Source organism: Carica papaya, chromosome 3 (genome assembly GCF_054855325.1).
Source record: "Carica papaya isolate Zhongbai chromosome 3, ASM5485532v1, whole genome shotgun sequence".
Taxonomy (NCBI): Eukaryota; Viridiplantae; Streptophyta; class Magnoliopsida; order Brassicales; family Caricaceae; genus Carica; species Carica papaya.
Window position 1 is genome coordinate 4,282,614 of NC_142311.1, and position 17,807 is coordinate 4,300,420.

General features: G+C 36.1%; 1 protein-coding gene across 1 annotated transcript; it reads left to right on the forward strand.

The window, feature by feature from the left end:
• The first annotated feature begins 14,465 nt into the window (after positions 1 to 14,465).
• LOC110814084 (3-ketoacyl-CoA synthase 20-like) lies at positions 14,466 to 16,363 on the forward strand. The gene is made up of 2 exons (XM_022041424.2): positions 14,466 to 15,340; positions 15,516 to 16,363. Exons 1-2 carry the CDS (start codon positions 14,612 to 14,614, stop codon positions 16,290 to 16,292), a joined length of 1,506 nt encoding a protein of 501 aa, XP_021897116.2. The 5' UTR covers positions 14,466 to 14,611; the 3' UTR covers positions 16,293 to 16,363.
• The last annotated feature ends 1,444 nt before the right edge of the window (positions 16,364 to 17,807 follow it).

A 17,807-nucleotide genomic window follows, 5' to 3' on the forward strand; every position in this document is an offset into this window, starting at 1 on the left:
GTGCTTACAGTACCAACACATGTCCCAAATAACCCAAAAATCAGGCCCAGGGCCTACTCGGCCAATTTTGGAATTCCGGCACCGCGGCTCCACCGTTCAGGTTAGCTATTTTTTGCCTTTTTGACCGAATTCAGCGAAACTTACATCGATTCCTGTGAGAAAATACACTTAGGGCCCTCGGTGGGCCGAAAAAATGTAGAAAACCGAAACTCACCAGCGGTGGGACTCTCCGGTGCGGCGGCTCCTCCGGCTCACATTGCGGTTGGGTGTTTTGCTCCGGTCAACTTGTAGATGAGAAAACGGTGAAAAAATTACATCGAACGGGAATCGAAAAAAGCTTCATCGAAGGCAAAAACAAAAACACCCCGCGGCGGCGCGGCTGAGCTTCGGCGGCATTTTCAGGCCAATTAGCCGGTGCTTTTGCTCTGATTTGGCCATAGGTGGGTTTAGAATCAAATTCTGAGCAAATGGTAGAACTTTTACCTCGTTTGGCGGCCGAAAATTGCTCCGGTGCGGTGGCGGGTGGCGGCGGTCGGCTCCCCAGCGGCTGGGCTGTCTTCTCCGGCAAGGGGCTATGGCGGCTAGGGTTAGGATTTGGGTGCGGTGGGGTTATTTATACCCATCCGCTTTTGATCTGGGCCGTCGATCGCTTTTAATCTAAACCGTCCTATTATGATTAAATAGGGAGTGAATCTGGGTCGTCCGTGCGCATTTTTTATCTGATTCGTCTGTGCGCATGAGAACGGATCTCTGCCGTTCGATCACGCGCACGCAGATCATCCACGTGGCTCCCTCTCGCGTGGCCTCCCGCGTCAGCGTCTCTACCACTTGGAGTCTCCTGGTTGGTTGAGGCTGCTGACCGAGCAGCTGACGTGGTGTAACTTTTTTAAATTATGTTTTAACCCTCAGTTTCTGATTTTTCTTTCAAAAATACCCCCATAACCCAAATTTTCACTCATTTTTCTCAAAATTAATTTCAATTAAATCTCTAACTAATTTTTTACCCCTTTTTATTATTATTATTTTCAATAAAATAAAATAAATTCAATTCAATTCAATTCAATTAATACATATTTATATTTATATAGATTTAATAAAAATAAAATTAAAAATAATAAAAATAATTGGGTGTTACAACTCTCCCCCCCTTAAAAAGAAATTTGGTCCCTCAAATCTGTCTTTTACTCTCGATCGAACAACTGGGGATACTGGGTTCTAAAGTCTGATTCTAGCTCCCATGTAGCCTCCCTTGGTGTGTGGTTCTGCCATACGACCTTTACAAAGGATATTTTCCAGTTGCGGAGTAATCTGCTCTTTCGATCCGTAATGTTGACTGGTACTTCCTCGTAGGATAAGTCCTCCTGGAGTGGTTGAGGTTCGTGGGTCAAGACATGAGAGAGGTCCGGGTTGTACTTGCGTAGCATGGACACATAAAACACATTGTGGACCTTGGAAAGTTCTGGAGGCAGTGCTAGTTTGTAGGTGGCGATATCAATCCTGTCTAAGACTTCAAATGGTCCAATAAATCGGGGGTTCAGTTTTTCCCTCCTACCGAACCTACTAATTCCCTTGAAATGAGTGACCTTAAGGAACAACTGGTCGCCTTTCTCAAACGCTAAATCTCTCCTCTGGGTGTCCGCATAACTCTTCTGCCTCCTCTGAGCCGTCTGAATGTTCTTTCTGATCTTAACTATCTTAGATGTAGTCTCCTCTACCAGCTCCAGGCCGAACAATTTTCTATCGCCCACTTCTTTCCAACAAATCGGTGATCTGCATGGGCGCCCATATAACGCCTCATACGGAGCCATGCCAATGCTCACTTGATAGCTGTTGTTGTAAGCGAACTCTATCAGGGGTAGATGGTCGTCCCAATGGCCCCCAGAGTCAAGGACACAAGCTCGGAGCATATCCTCAAGTGTATGGATTGTCCTTTCTGACTGTCCATCAGTCTGAGGGTGGAAGGCAGTACCGAGGGACAGCTTCATTCTCATGACTTGCTGAAAGCTGCTCCAAAACCAAGAAGTGAACCTAGGGTTCCTGTCAGACACCACTGTCACTGGGACTCTATGCAATCTGACTATTTCTCGGACATACATTATTGCCAATTTATCTAAGAGATCGGTCATCCTGATGGTTAAGAAGTGGGAAGACTTGGTAAGCCGGTCAACAACTACCCAAATGGCATCATGTCCTGAGCGTGCCTCAGGTAACCCTGTCACGAAGTCTATGGTGATATGTTTCCACTTCCACTCTGGGATCGGTAAAGGTTGAAGTAACCCGCCTGGGCGCTGATGCTCTGCCTTGACCTGCTGACATATCAAGTATTTAGATACAAAGTCAGTTATGTCTCTTTTCATCCCATTCCACCAAACCCGGGGTCGCATACTTTTATACATTTTAGTGCTTCCGGGATGCATGGCAAACTTTGAGCTATAGGCCTCTGTCATGATATCTCTCTTTAACTCACTGTCACCAGGAACACACACCCTGTCCTGGAATTAGAGTAACCTATCGGCAGAGACTCAGAATTCTGAGCTAACTCCCTATTTTGCATCGTTCTTGAGGGCTACTGGGGCGGGATCAGCTGACTGAGTTTCTCTTATTCTCTAGATTAACTCAGGCTGGACGGTCAGATGGCCCAAACATGTGACTCTCATCAAGTCCTAAAGTCGAACCTATTGTGTGGCCTCAATTTGTATGCATTCTAAAACCATCAAATGGGCTAAGATACCTGCACTTTTTCTGCTGAGTGCATCGGCTACCACGTTGCCCTTACCCGGATGGTACAAAATATCATAATCATAGTCCTTAAGAAGTTCTATCCACCTTATCTGACGCATGTTGAGATCCTTTTGAGTGAATATGTGTTTCAAACTCTTGTGATCGGTATAGATCTGAAAAGTCTCTCCATATTAATAATGGCCCCAAGTCTTCAAGGCGTGTATGATTGCGGCAAGCTCTAAGTCATTGGTAGGATAATTTTTCTCATGACTCTTTAACTTTCTGGACCCATAGGCTATGACCTTCCCATGCTATATTAGAACACAACACAGGCCTAGATAGGAGGCATCATTGTAAACTGTATATCCCCCCTATCCACTCGATAAGACCAGCACAGGCACAGTAGTCAACCGCTTCTTTAGTTCTGAAAAACTTCTTTCACAGTCCTCATTCCACTCAAACTTGGCATTCTTCTTTGTGAGTCGTGTTAGGGGAGCAGCTAGACTAGAAAATCCTTCAACAAACCTACGGTAATAGCCCGACATTCCCAGAAAGCTACGAATTTCTTTAACTGATGTCAATTTCTCCCAACTGAGCACCGCTTCAACCTTTTCAGGATTCACTGATACTCCATTCTTTGATATGATGTGTCCTAGGAAGGGGGTCTGCTCAAGCTAGAATCCACACTTATTTAACTTTGCATTCAGCTTCTTTCTTCTAAGAACCTACAAAACCTGAGCTAGATGGTGTGCATGTTCCTCTCTGCTTTTTGAGTAGACTAGGATGTCATCGATGAACACGATAACAAATTGATCTAAGAATTGTCTGAAGACCCTGTTCATTATATCCATGAAGATGGTTGGGGAATGTTGGTTAGCCCAAATGTTATGACCAGGAACTAATAGTGTCCGTACTTGGTTCGAAAAGCCGTCTTGGGGATGTCTTCTGTCTTTATTTTCACCTGATGGTAACCTGATCGCAGGTCTATTTTGGAGAAGACCTGCGTACCCTGCAACTGATCGAAGAGGTCATCAATGTTGGGAAGGGGATACTTGTTCTTGACTGTAACCCTGTTCAATCCTCTGTAATCAATACATAGTCTCAACATTCCATCTCCCTTTCTAGCAAACATGACTCCAGCACCCCAAGGGGACACACTATGTCTGATAAAACTACTGTCTTGCAATTCAGTGATCTGTTTCCTCAGCTCCTCCATCTCAACGCGATTCATGCGGTAAGGAGCAACCGAAATAGGCTGGGTGTCTGGCTGTAGATCTATGATGAACTCGACTTCCCTATCCATTGGCAGTCCAGGTAGTTCATCCAGAAACACATCTAAAAAGTCTCAGACTACCGAAATCTCTTGAATATAATTCACTTTCTTAGGTTTGCCCTGTACCACGTCTGGGTCGGCTTCGGCATCCTGCTGGGTGAGGTTGTAAGCCCTGCCCTGGATAGGAGGTCTGCCCTGATTCTGGTTCCTTGGGCACTCTCTCGCATAGTGTTGGGCACTACCACATATGCGACAGATGTTATTGAGGCGGTAGCATGGTCGGTCCCCGTGATCCCTGCCGCAATGCTGACAGATCTTACCATGTCTTGCCACTAGAGCCTAATAGGGAGCCTGGATCACCAGTCTGGACCTCTTGTTCTGTTGGACAAGTGCAGTAGGTGCTGGTCTTCAGAGCAGACCTGAGGGTCTATGGCTCCCTACTGACTGAGGGAGGGTGTGGAGGCTCCTCTCCACTAATTGTGCCTTGGCTAGAATGGCCGAATAAGTTCTGAGCTCTAGTATAAATAAATGTTGTTTGATCTTTGGGTGGAGGCCCCATTGGAACCTCCTAGCCTTCCTACCTCCATCCATCGACGTCTCAGGAGAGTATCGACCCAACTTCAGGAACTTGCGAGCATATTCTGACACAGTCATGTTCCCCTGGACCAACTAGACAAACTCCATCTCCTTAAGATGTCGGATGTGCTCTGGGAGGTACTCTGCATGAAAGGCTGCTAAGAACTGTTCCCAAGTAACTGGAACATGGAAGGTGGTCTGCTTGAGTTCCCACCAGCGGTCTGCTTCTCCCACCAGCATATAGGTAGCGATGGTGACTCTCTGCTCGGGAGTCACCCCTAGGGTCTTGAAGGCCTTCTCCGTCTCCGCTAACTAGTACTGGGCATCTTCAAAATAGGATTCCCCTGCAAAAATAGATGGGTTCAGCCTCCTGTACCTCTCTATGTAGTCTGGGTCAATTATGAGAGGAACTGGGTCACGTGGAAGAGGGACTAGGCCAAGCTGATGATAGACTGGGGGGCCCTGTGGTGGTACTTGCTGATATGGCGGGGGCACTGGATTATACTGTGGCAGTGTCGGGCAGTACTGTGACTGGGGCACCAAATTATACTGCAACAGTGGCACCAGGCAGTACTGTAGAGAATCAGGGTTGTACCGAGATGGCTCAGGATCATCTCGCTGCAGTGGTGGCTCAACCTGTAGCAGCGAGGGAGGGTCAGGCAGCTCTGTCCTCTCCTTTCGGCTCTGCTGGGCCGCAATGAGTCTTTCTAACATCTCAAATATCTTGTCCATGTCTTCCCTGAGCAAACCCTCCCAGGCTGTCCGATTTAGTGAGGGTCTTCCTCTTCTCATCTCTCTATACTTGATTCACAAGGAAGAGTTGAGTGATAATTCATTATTTGGTGTTTCTCTAAGTATTATTATGTAAGGGACGGGTCCGAGGAACGCAGCTTTGATACCAACTGTAACGACCCCGGAAATTCAAAAAGAAATACATATAATAATTTAACTGCAGAAGCGAAAATAAAAAATTAAGATTAACATCCCTTACAGAATAACTTAAAAGTACTAAACAATATCACGGAATAAGTTCTCTAAAAGAAATACGAGAAATAAGAAAAATAAAGGAAACTATAAAGCGTTTAGCATCTACTCACCGTCTTCTTGTGGATCAGGCTCGGGAACAAGGTCCTCCTGATCTGAAATGGTTAAATAAGGAATGAGCTACACTAGCCCAGTAAAGACATCACACTATATCACCGTCACAGAAGTGAAGGTTGGTAGAAAACAAAACAACCAATGGAGCACAAATTTTAAAGCAATACATTTATTTAAAATAAAACCATTTACTCTTTTTCTTACCCTTGGAGAACCTATGAAAACAACCTATAAAGACAATAACATCATACAGATCATAATTTCATGCATAATCAGTAACATAAAAGATATCATAAATCCGTATTCATTAACAATAACTGATTATCATTGTTTCTTATTTTTACCAGCCTATTAATATCCATGGGGATCCATAGGAGTCTCCCCGCTACACGTGAACCACTCTTCTTAACAACCTTAATTCCAGGGTCGTCCCATACCCCGTCCGGTATGGGCACCAAAACAATAAACCTCAATACCCCGTCTGGTATGAGGGTGAAGCGGACTGTCTCCATACCCCATCCGGTATGAGCGCCAAATGACCAACTCTCCATATCATGTCCGGTATGAGACAATGTTCACGGTAGGGTTCCCTATGAACCCAGTCCGTCCACCATCTCCTAAGATATGTAGTAATGTTGTCATCTTATCAATTTATCAAATCACATCCCATTCCTATTTGTCCTTAGTCTCCGTTACTAAGTTGAATATAATCACATAAATAGTAAACATTCACCCGGTAATACAATCATATCATAAATTCTAAAATCACACAGTAGTGAAGTAAGCAGTGATACATGCATTTAAAACCAAAAAATAGATAAACCAGATACCATAATGCATTTAAACTGCAAAATAAATCAAACAAGAATCGACAGAGAAATATGTCTAGTTCGGACTCCATTAGCAAGCGTAATTAATTATGCATATCTATTTAATTTGTACAAAATACAGTATTATCATTTATTCAAACTTCAATTCCATGATAGGAAATAGAGTGAGGGGTCCTCACTTGATTTGACGTCGAAAATTAGATTGTCAATGCGCCTACGGGTGGTTCCTAGGTTCCCTAAATTGTTTCTCGGAAACTGAAACGTGCTTACGGTACCTACACATATCTCAGATAACCCAAAAATCATACCCAGGGCCTACTCGGCCAATTTTGAAATTTCGACACAGCGGCGATTCGCCTCGGGTTGGCTGTTTTCGGCCGTTTTCTACCGAATTCAGTCAAACTTGCATCAGTTCCTGTGAGAAAATACACTTAGGGCCCTCGATGGGTGGGAAAAATGTAGAAAACCAAAACTCACCGGCGGTGGAGCTCTCCGGTGCGGCAGCTCCTCCGACTCACGTTACGGTTGGGTGTTTTGCTCTTGTCAACCTGTAAAGGAGGAAACGATGATCACAATGGTGGAAAAATCACATCGAACGGGAATCAAAAAGGGCCTCATCGGAGGTAAAAACTGAAATACCCCGCGGCGGCGCCGCTGAGCTACGGAAGCATTTTTCGGCCAATTGGCCGGTGTTTTTGCTCTGATTTGGCCATAGGTGGGTTTAGAATCAAATTCTGAGCAAATGGTAGAATTTTTACCTCATTTGGAGGCCGAAAATTGCTCCGGTGTGGCGGCGAGTGGCGGCAGTCGGCTCCTAGGCGGCTAGGCTGTCTTCTCCGGCGAGGGGCTCTAAAGGCTAGGGTTAGGTTTTGGGTGCGGATGGGGTTATTTATACCCATCCGCTTTTGGTCTGGGCCGTCCATCGCTTTTAATCTGGACTATCCGATCGCGATTAAATAAGAAGAGAATCTGGGCCGTTCATCGTGATTCAATCTGGGCTGACTGTGCGCGATTCAATTTGGGACGTCCGTGCCCGATGCAATCTAGGCTATCTGTGCGCGCGGGAACGGATCTCAGTCGTTCGATTGCGCGCATACAGATCGCCCACATGGCTCCCTCCTGTGTGGCCTCCCGCGTCAGCGTCTCTGGCACCTGGCGCATCCTGGTTGGTCGGGGCTGCTGACCGGGCAACTAACGTGGTGTAACTTTTCTAAATTATATTTTGACCCTCGGTTTCTGATTTTTCCTTCAAAAATACCTCCATAACCCAAATTTTCACCACTTTTCCCCAAAATTATTTTTAATTAAATCCCTAACCAATTTTTTACCCCTTTTTATTTTTATTATTATTATTATTTTCAATAAAATATATTAAATTCAATTAATACATATTTATATTTATATAGATTTAATAAAAATAATTGGGTGATACATAATATGTGTTGTCTATTATAAATAAGAAAAATTATTCAAACGATATCCAAATTTCTAATAGGATTGTAAACCGAGTCAGAAATGATTCTTAAAATTTTTTCGATTACACCGCAAGTAGGAATTGTGTGTATTCCATACGGAGACATAAATTATATGTTTATATAAATATGTATATATAATGCAATATATATGAATGTTTAAATGTATGTGTAATGTAATATAAATATAATTAGTATGTCTAATTTGTATTCGTTTGTGTTTATATAGTGTATATATATCTTCATTGTTATGTATGTGTGTGTATATATGTAAAAATATACAATAAATGAGATATGAATTAGTAAAAATAGAATTGATAAGAACATAGCTGATAAGAACAAATACGTGAATAAATTTATACATATATATGGTATGTTACGTGTGATTGTGTACATGTATTTAAGTATAAACGTGTGTGCATGTTGTTGGGGATATAAGTGTTATGTTCACGATCTAATTATTCGTGTAATATATTGAATATATTATTATTTGACAATTTATTTTAATATATGGCAATAATATTTTATTATCATATTATTTAATTTATGTGATAAAATTCTTAATTAAATTTGTAGGTTTTACATCAAGATGGGGATCTTGATAATGAGAGTAAATTTTTTATAATTTAATTTAAAATGTTCTTAGTCATTGGATTATCAAAATGGGACATTAATGATCCGGTAAGGTTAATATATATGTAACAGTCTCTATAAGATAAAGATTAGTTTATCTCATTAATTAAATCACATATATAATGATGTATATGGAGATATGATCATTGAACCGACCCAATTGAGAATTTCTAATGGTTAATATTACCTTAAACTGTCAATAGAGTATTCTCTTATTTTTTATAAGAGGTAAGAATTTTTTTAGACCTGAGATCATTATGGTAATTGATAAGTCATTTATTATACTTTGATTCTGAACACCTATGGTCATAGAATTGTAGTTGAAAAGATATTGAGTGTGATTAAATGCTTGTAGAATTAGTGATTGGTCAAGACAGAATCTGTCAACTTGGGTAATAAGTTTAAAATTCTATGTTGTCATTTATTATAATGACTAAATTAAGACCTTGAGCATGGCAGTTGAATGAAATGAGAAAAGAGTTTTTTGTGTTATTCTTTAGTCAATTATAATTGACATGAAATATAGTTGTTTACCTATTGGGATTTGATTGTTAAATCGTATCATAGGGTTAATCTAGAGCAATAATGATGGAATGAAATATTACATATTTCTTTAGCGGGTTCTTGAGAGTAATTGTACATTTCATACTATCCAGTCGTTGAGAAGTGTTGCTAGATGCCAACCTTAATTAGTAAATTGGTTTGACCAATTTGCTACCGGTTTAGTATTGAACCTATGGGATCGCACACTAACGAGTGTTCTGACTTTTACTAAATAGATTAATTATTTTAATTATTTGATAATTAAATTAGAGAATTTAATTTAATCAAATAAATAAAAATTTTGGTCTAAATGGAATATTATTATATTCTTTGTTAGCACCAAGAATATAATTAATATTGTAGACAAATTGAATTTTTCTATTTTTGAAATAGAAAATTAATATTCATATTTTGGTTATTATATTATTAGTGTAATAATATAATATGTGTGGCTATTATAATAATTGAGATTATTATAAAATTTATTTTGAAATTAAATTAGTTTATAAAATTATTTTATTAAATAATAATAATTAAAAAGGATGAACATCTGTATATGAGATACATATATAAATATTTAGGTGTTAAAAAAAAGGAAAGTGGATGAGTCCAAACTCATCCAAATACTCATCCAAATAAACTTGGACGTCCACAAGAAGAGTCTAAAAGGAACTCCTCCAGTCATGCCATCTATATATATATATATATATATATATATATATATGATATATATGTGTGTGTGGGGGGGGGGGGGGGGGGTTTAAAAATAGAGAAAAAAGAATTAAAAAATCAGTCGCACATGACAAGAAAGATTGGTGAATTCTCTGTTAAGATTTTGTTAGAAAATTTTAACATATTTATATTGTTTAATTTGTCCATACGTTCCGTTAATCAAAAAGTTGAACGACAAATGTTAGTTTCGGTGTGGATATGAATAGAGTGTTCGTATTTTTGAGCAATTTTAATTTGAGAACCCGCTGTCAGGTATGTTTTAAATTTGATCTTTGACCTGCAATATAATTTTTAAGCACAATTAGATCAGATTGGATTGTTGTTTTTATATTCTGCTATGTGTTATGCACATATTACAATCCATCACATGTATTGGTAGAGATTGTGTGTGTAAATATAAATATATATTCTATGTGAGACATGTAGTGAGGATACATATATGTATTGTAATATATATGTGTGTGTATTAATATGTGTGTACATATGTTATGCATATGAAATGTATAACCAGTGTATGTACGTATAAAATTTGGGTACACTGTACTTGTTGTATGTTCTAGTGCAGATTTACGATGCACTGTACTTGCTGTGTGATCTGGTACAGTTATGTAAAGAATCTGAGTATCATGTGCTTACTGTGTGATCTAGTACAAGATGATTCAAAAAGTATTTTGAAATATATGCCTCTTATGTGTGTGATGATATCATATATTTTTTTTGTGTATGTGTTTATGTTTTATTATGTATAGAAATTAATATGTTAAGTATGAAATAATTGAATTGAACATGAGAGAGATTTGGAAAGAGTGTGAAGTGTAAGGACTCTGGATACCTAATCATTTAGTTTGAATCGAGGAGGGAGGGTGCTTGTGTAGTTAAAGTTCGGCAGATATGGTGAACCTGCACGTGGATAACGTGGATAGGTAATTGTGAGGGTAGGTCACCTAGCAAACATAACTGTTGTGGTCAATGTGAGATCGTGTGTCCTATCCATGCGATGGGGGGATCTTTTTTGTCTCTCCTCAATAACGACATAAACTGCATCGCGTGATAAAATCTTAGTATGATATTCCGAGTGTATTGTGATATTTCGAGTGTATATGTGATATTTGAGTGGATGTATGATATTCAATAGAGAAATATTAAGAATAAAGAATGTGAATAATAAAAAAAAAAATTCATAAATAATATTGAGGAATAAGAGTAGAATATAATGAAAAAGATTAAGATAAGTTTTCGTTAATGTTTATTGTGTATTTTGGTTGTGATATTTTGTTTGATATTTTCTTGATTATAAATATTATTACACTTTATATATTACGTGAATGTATGTACGTAAGTCTCTGTTATATAATTTTCTTTCTTACTAAGCTTATGAAGCTCACCCCAATTCACTTCCCATCCAAGTCATAAGAAGTTCAAGATTAATAGAAGATGGAGAAGGAAACCTTATTTGTTTCTATCTTATATTTGTAAATTAATCTAGATGCTTCAATTATTTGTAAATAAATAATTATCTAGTCATAAGTGATGTGTATTAAAGTGTAATTCTGTTGCATATTTAATATTTATTTGTTACACTAGTTAAAAATATTATGCTAATGTCTGTACCCACCAACATTTGCGTTCGGGCTGTTACATCCTAATTAGAGATAAACCCAAGAAATTGCACCAACTAGACTAAATAGACAATACCAAAGCAATGTTTTATTTGGTCTTAAGTCTAGAATTTAAAAATCCTTGTAGAAAATGGTTTGTTTTTAATTATTAACATTATTTTTTACCAATATAAATTCTATAATTCAGGTGTAGAATTTTTTATGCAAATTTTTATGGGTGAAAGTTAGTTAAAATAAGATTGATAAATTTGGCAAGAAAGTTTCATCAAATATAGTAACTACTTTATCAATGAAAAATGTAGATTTTCTTTGTCCATGATTATGTTCAAGACAACCATGTCAAACTTCATATTTTCATTTTTTTATTAAATTTACAACTATTGCCACTCCTTTTGAATTTATTTTTGTCAATAAACATGATAAAAAAATTTTCCAATTAAAAATTTGTATATACGTAATGTGTACAATAATAGCGACGAAAGAAAGAAGCAATCTTATAAAAATAATTTTTGAAACTAATGAAAAAGTTTCATGATAATCTAACCCTTCTTTTTCAGTAAATCCTTCGATAAAAAATCTCACTTTATTTCTCTTCACTAATCCATCAACATTGAACTTGACTTTTTACACATATTAGCACCTATAGCCCTCTTGTCAGGTGGTAGATCAGTGAGCATCCAAGTCTTATTTTACTCCAGTGCATTAATGTCACTCTTTATAGCTTTTGCCTCATTTTGAATTCCTGTAAGCCTCTTGATAGGAACAGGGTTCACTCTAACAGTTGATGGAAAACTCAAAGCCTTTATGCTTATAAGTAAGTTTGGCATATGAAACACTATAAGATATAGGTATAGGCTTACCTACAAATGTATTCTCATCATCAAACAATTGTGAATAGGTGATTAGAGTATCAATCTATACATATGCAAAGTCCTTTAGGTAAGAGAGAAGTCTTCTAATTCTAGTGGATCTTCTCACTAGTTAGAAGGATTAATACTATATTTATCCTATCTTGGCATCACATGAGATATCTCTTGATCAAGGGATGGTAAAGTAGAGGTTGGACTTGTATCTATATCATTTGGATGATGATTGTAAGGATCTACTTCAGTATCCTTTAAGCTGAAATCATTATCCAATTTTTTTTTTAGGATAAATATTTTATGTAATCTATGGCTCAATGTGTAGCAAATCAGGGGAATTGGGATTAATATCTTTGTTGTTTGAAAATCTGGAAGGAAAAATGTTCTCATGGAATACTATATTTCTTGAAATAAATGTCTTACGGTTCTCGACATCAAGGAGTTTGTATCCTTTAATACTGAAAGAAAACCACAAGAACATACATTTCTTAGCCTTGAGGTCAAATTTGTGTCTATTATTGGTTAAGGAGAAAGCATAAGCTAAACACGTAAAAACTCTTAGCTTTATATAAGTTGGTTTGGTCTTAAATAGAAGTTTAAATGGAGTTTTGTGCTCAATGATAAATGGGGGTGTTCTATTAAGCAAATATATGATTGTGAGGATGAAGTCACTCTAGTATTTTTAAGTTGAGACCACTTTGGAATTTCAAGATTTTAACAAATACTTAATATTTGTTGATGTTTTCTTTTTATCTTTCTATTATATTCAAGTGTTTCAATAGAGCTCTTTTGGTGAACAACTTTTTTCTTCGAGTAGAAATCCCTCATTTCAAATTTCTTTCTATCTTCCTACGTTTGTCTTAAATTATGTCCCCACAAAGGTGTAAAAATTTTGTAGGGTAAAGCTAGTATCATATGAGTAAATTTTTCAAGTGTATCTATTGAAGTCATCTATAATAGAAAGAAAATAACATAAATTTCATTACAAAGTCCTTAAATATCATAACTTATAAAATTAAAATAATATTTAGATTTACCTTAACTAACTAGAAACGGAAGTCTATTGCACAATGTATAGAAAGAATCTATCAACAACGTAGTATAACACTCTTATATATACCCCTCTCCTTCCATTTACCCAAATCTAAGTTCCTCCATCTCTCCCAATTTCCTAAAATTTCTATATTTTGGATAGGTTTCATCTCAGTATCTAACAACAATTTCTTAGTTTGAACACCAAAAAGATCGCGGATTATCTTGTATTCTTTATTTTTGTACAAATTTAATATTAATAGATTACAAACTTACATGTAGAAACTTTTATTTAAGTCAGCATGATATCATTTATTAGTAACCATTATGTAATGCTTTTTATTATTATAGTCCAGTTAACAAGATACATATTTTATTTTTTTAAATGTATATATTTTTATTTTGAACACTAATAATTCCACGTAATTTATAATTTATTGATAAACAGCATACTAACATAAGAGATAAAAAGGATTTTTCTCATCATCAAACATGAATAAGACAATTTATTCAAAATCGAACTTGAAAACACCTGATTTAATCCATCTTCTCATGAAATTATCCATTGAGAGTCCATCCAAAAGCTAAAAAGAAAACAGAGCAAGAAAAGAAATGGGCCAAAAAATATTATGCGTTGATATACTTTGAAGAAATTATATACAATATACATATATGGGGAAGCGTGTAATGTATCTATTATATTTATGTGTCTATATCTCAGCCATCATAACCCCTCAGCAACAAGTCAATATATATATACGCACGCAAAAACGAAAAAAAAGTGTCGATTTGCATACACCCACAATTTATACAAGCCGCAAAGTTTTAACAGATTTTTTGTTTTATTATCCGAAGACATGAATATATCAAGATATGTTTTTATATTGATCACGTGGATGTAACATATTTATGAAGGTTTTGGTAGATATCTCTTTGACTCTTCTCCCTCTCACCTCTTCACTCTTATCTATTTCTAGTTTCCTCTTGCTGATCTATAAATATGTATCCTTTCTCTCGATTTCTATGTCTTGGATACAAATGTTAAGCACATATATTATCTACTCTTATATTTCCTTTTAGTGTTTGTATATATAAATATATATAGTTTGTTGAATCACTCGCCTAAGCATCCACACTTGTTTCGTTTAATTAGCCTCAGAAATTTCTCATCTCCAAAGTAATATCTACTAGTTAAACAAGAAGAGAAAACAATTACCAGATGAAGCAGTACGTGGACATGAATCAAGAGAACAAACAAAGTAAACTTAAATGCCTGAAACTTGGTCATAACTCCTTAGTTTTCACTGTTTTATACCTCCTTTTTTTACTTCTCATCGCCATTAATTTAACCCATCTCCCAACTTTAACCATCAAAGATTTGATTCATCTACTCAACAACCTCAACTTTAGCTCTCCAACAACACTTCTGCCATGGCTTTCCATCATCTTCTCAGCTAGTGCTACCCTTTACTTCATGACTCGTCCAAGAAAGGTTTATGTAATAAACTTCACGTGTTATAAGGCGGAACCAGCCCAAATATGCAGCACAGAGATTTTCATGGAGCTAAGTTCTCGGACGAGACGATTCACAAAGGAAAGTTTAGATTTTCAAAGGAAAATCCTTGAGAGGTCAGGGTTTGGTGAGAAGACGTATGCGCCGAAAGCATTAATGCAGATTCCCTTCAAACAGTGTATGGATGAAGCGAGGAAAGAAACAGAGACTGTAATGTTTGGAGCAATCAATGAGTTGTTTGCAAAAACTGGGATAAAGCCAAGAGATATTGGAATTCTTGTAGTGAATAGCAGTTTATTCAATCCAACACCTTCTCTGTCAGCTACCATTGTCAACCATTACAAGTTCAAAGGAAATATCTTGAGTTATAATCTTGGTGGCATGGGGTGTAGTGCGGGACTTATTTCTATAGATCTTGTCAAAGAACTTTTTCAGGTAATAACTGATTAATTACTTTGCATTCGTCTAAATTAATATTTTTCCATCTCCTCATTTAAACAAATCTGTTTGTTCATATGGTTTTTACAAATTGTTAAAATATAGATTTTGAAAACCAAATTAAATTAATGTTGTAATTTCGAACTTACTGTAATATTTCTTGTCTAACCAGGTGCACCCCAATTGTTATGCTCTAGTGGTTAGCACAGAGAATTTAACACAAAACTGGTACTTCGGAAACAATCGCTCTATGCTCCTCACAAACTGTCTATTCCGTGTTGGTGGGGCTGCAATCTTACTGTCTAATCGATCATCGGATCATTATCGTGCAAAATATCAACTATTTTGCTCCCTTCGTACACAAAATGCTAGCGATGACAAGTCCTTCAATTGTGTTTTACAGAAAGAGGATGAAAGCCAAAAAGTTGGCATCGAGCTCAATAAAGATCTCAAGGTTGTGGCTGGAGAAGCACTCAAGACCAACATCACCACTCTCGGGCCATTAGTTCTTCCCATGTTTGAACAACTACGATTCTTAATAAACTTTGTGGCAAGAAAGTTTCTGAAAATGAAAATGATAAGGCCATATGTTCCAAACTTCAAGCTTGCGTTTGAACATTTCTGTATTCACACAGGAGGGAAATCTGTGTTGGATGAGATAGAAAAAAGCCTTAAGCTTGATCAGTGGCATATGGAGCCTTCGCGGATGACATTATACAGGTATGGGAATACTTCAAGTAGTTCTTTGTGGTACGAGTTGGCATATTGTGAAGCCAAAGGAAGAATCAACAAGGGTGATCGTGTTTGGCAAATAGGGTTTGGGTCAGGCTTCAAGTGCAATAGTGTTGTGTGGTATGCACTCAACTCCATCAACTCAGCTGGAGAAAATAATCCTTGGAATGATGAACTCAAGGAGTTTCCTATTCAAAGTGCTGAAATCATCAACTAAAATATTTCTAACTAGATATCAAATAGTAATTACTACATAGGATTAGGATTGGATTTAGTTGCATATCAAATATCGTGTCTTATATTTTCTTTTTAATTTCTTTCATAATAAAAAATACTAATAAGAGTATAATTAATTATATATGACCTAGTATAGATCACATAATATTCTCATTGCAAAGTTAATTATTCGAGTTCGACTCATATTGCTCACACCCATCTCAAAAAAAAAAAAAAGATTATATAATCTAACTCGTGTATCATGTAAATTTACTTATATGATAACCAAATCACTAATAATTTGTCATATTTATTAGATTATCTAAAACTAATAAAAATAATAAAATATATATATATTTCATCAAATAAATTCATTTGTTTACTCTATTGACTCTATTCATGGAACTTCAACATCTTCATCCCTAATGGACTAGTTAAGTGTTAGCCACCAGACAACAAATCCATCAAAATTCTACTCTCCATCACTTTGGAGAATTCAATTCCATAAATAGACTTTAATATATATTAGTTATAGAATCTCTTAAATTATTTGTTCAACTAATTATTTTAAAAGCTTAAACTCTAGCATAGATCCTCCAAAACTTTGACTGAAATAAATCTTTGATAGAAGTTGAACAATTTAGATTTAAAAATTAGATATCAAATTATTAATATTATTTTAAATAATGAATTAAATTAATTATTTTAGAATATTAAACTTATAGAAAATTATTCAATTAATCATTTATATTCTAACATTATTAACTCTAAAATCTAATAAACAAACCTGTTGAAAGGTCTTACACACTTATGGTAACTCGTTATCTTATTTGATATAACACTAAATGTAGCCTAATGTATTTTGAACTACAGGATTAAAATTAGTCCAAAAATATATAGAGATTCATGGCATGTCTGAGTAAATTAATAAAATTCTAATATCATGTAATATTATATGGGTTCAGTTCCTATTCTTCTTAACTTTTAAACCTTGTTAGAGTTAAACTTGCAAAAAAAAGAGTGTTTCATAACCTTCTTTTTATTTGATGTAGATAGCTACAATATGTTAATTTGGTTTACACTAACTCTATTTTTAGTTTAAAACGGTTAAAATTTTTTAAATTTATCACAAATGTGAATGGATTAAGTGCCTCAAAAACTTTTTAGTTTGTGCTTGTGCATCTTACTTATAGGACTATACCCATCTAAGGGCTCATTTTACTTTCTTTTTTTTTAAAACTTTAACGAACTAGTTGGTTTTAACTTCTTAATTTTTATTTGAATTCTAATTTTGTTTTCTAATTAATTTTTATTACATATATGTATTTATATACCATATAAAAATAATAAGATAATCATAAACTTAAAATATAGACTTCTTTTAACACGTACCAAAGCACCATGTGATTGCGATAGTTGCACATTAAGCTCTTCTTCCCTTAGCCAATTTATCTATATATGGCTAGAATTCCTCTCTTTACCAATCTCATCTTCTCCAATAGATCCACCTAGCATA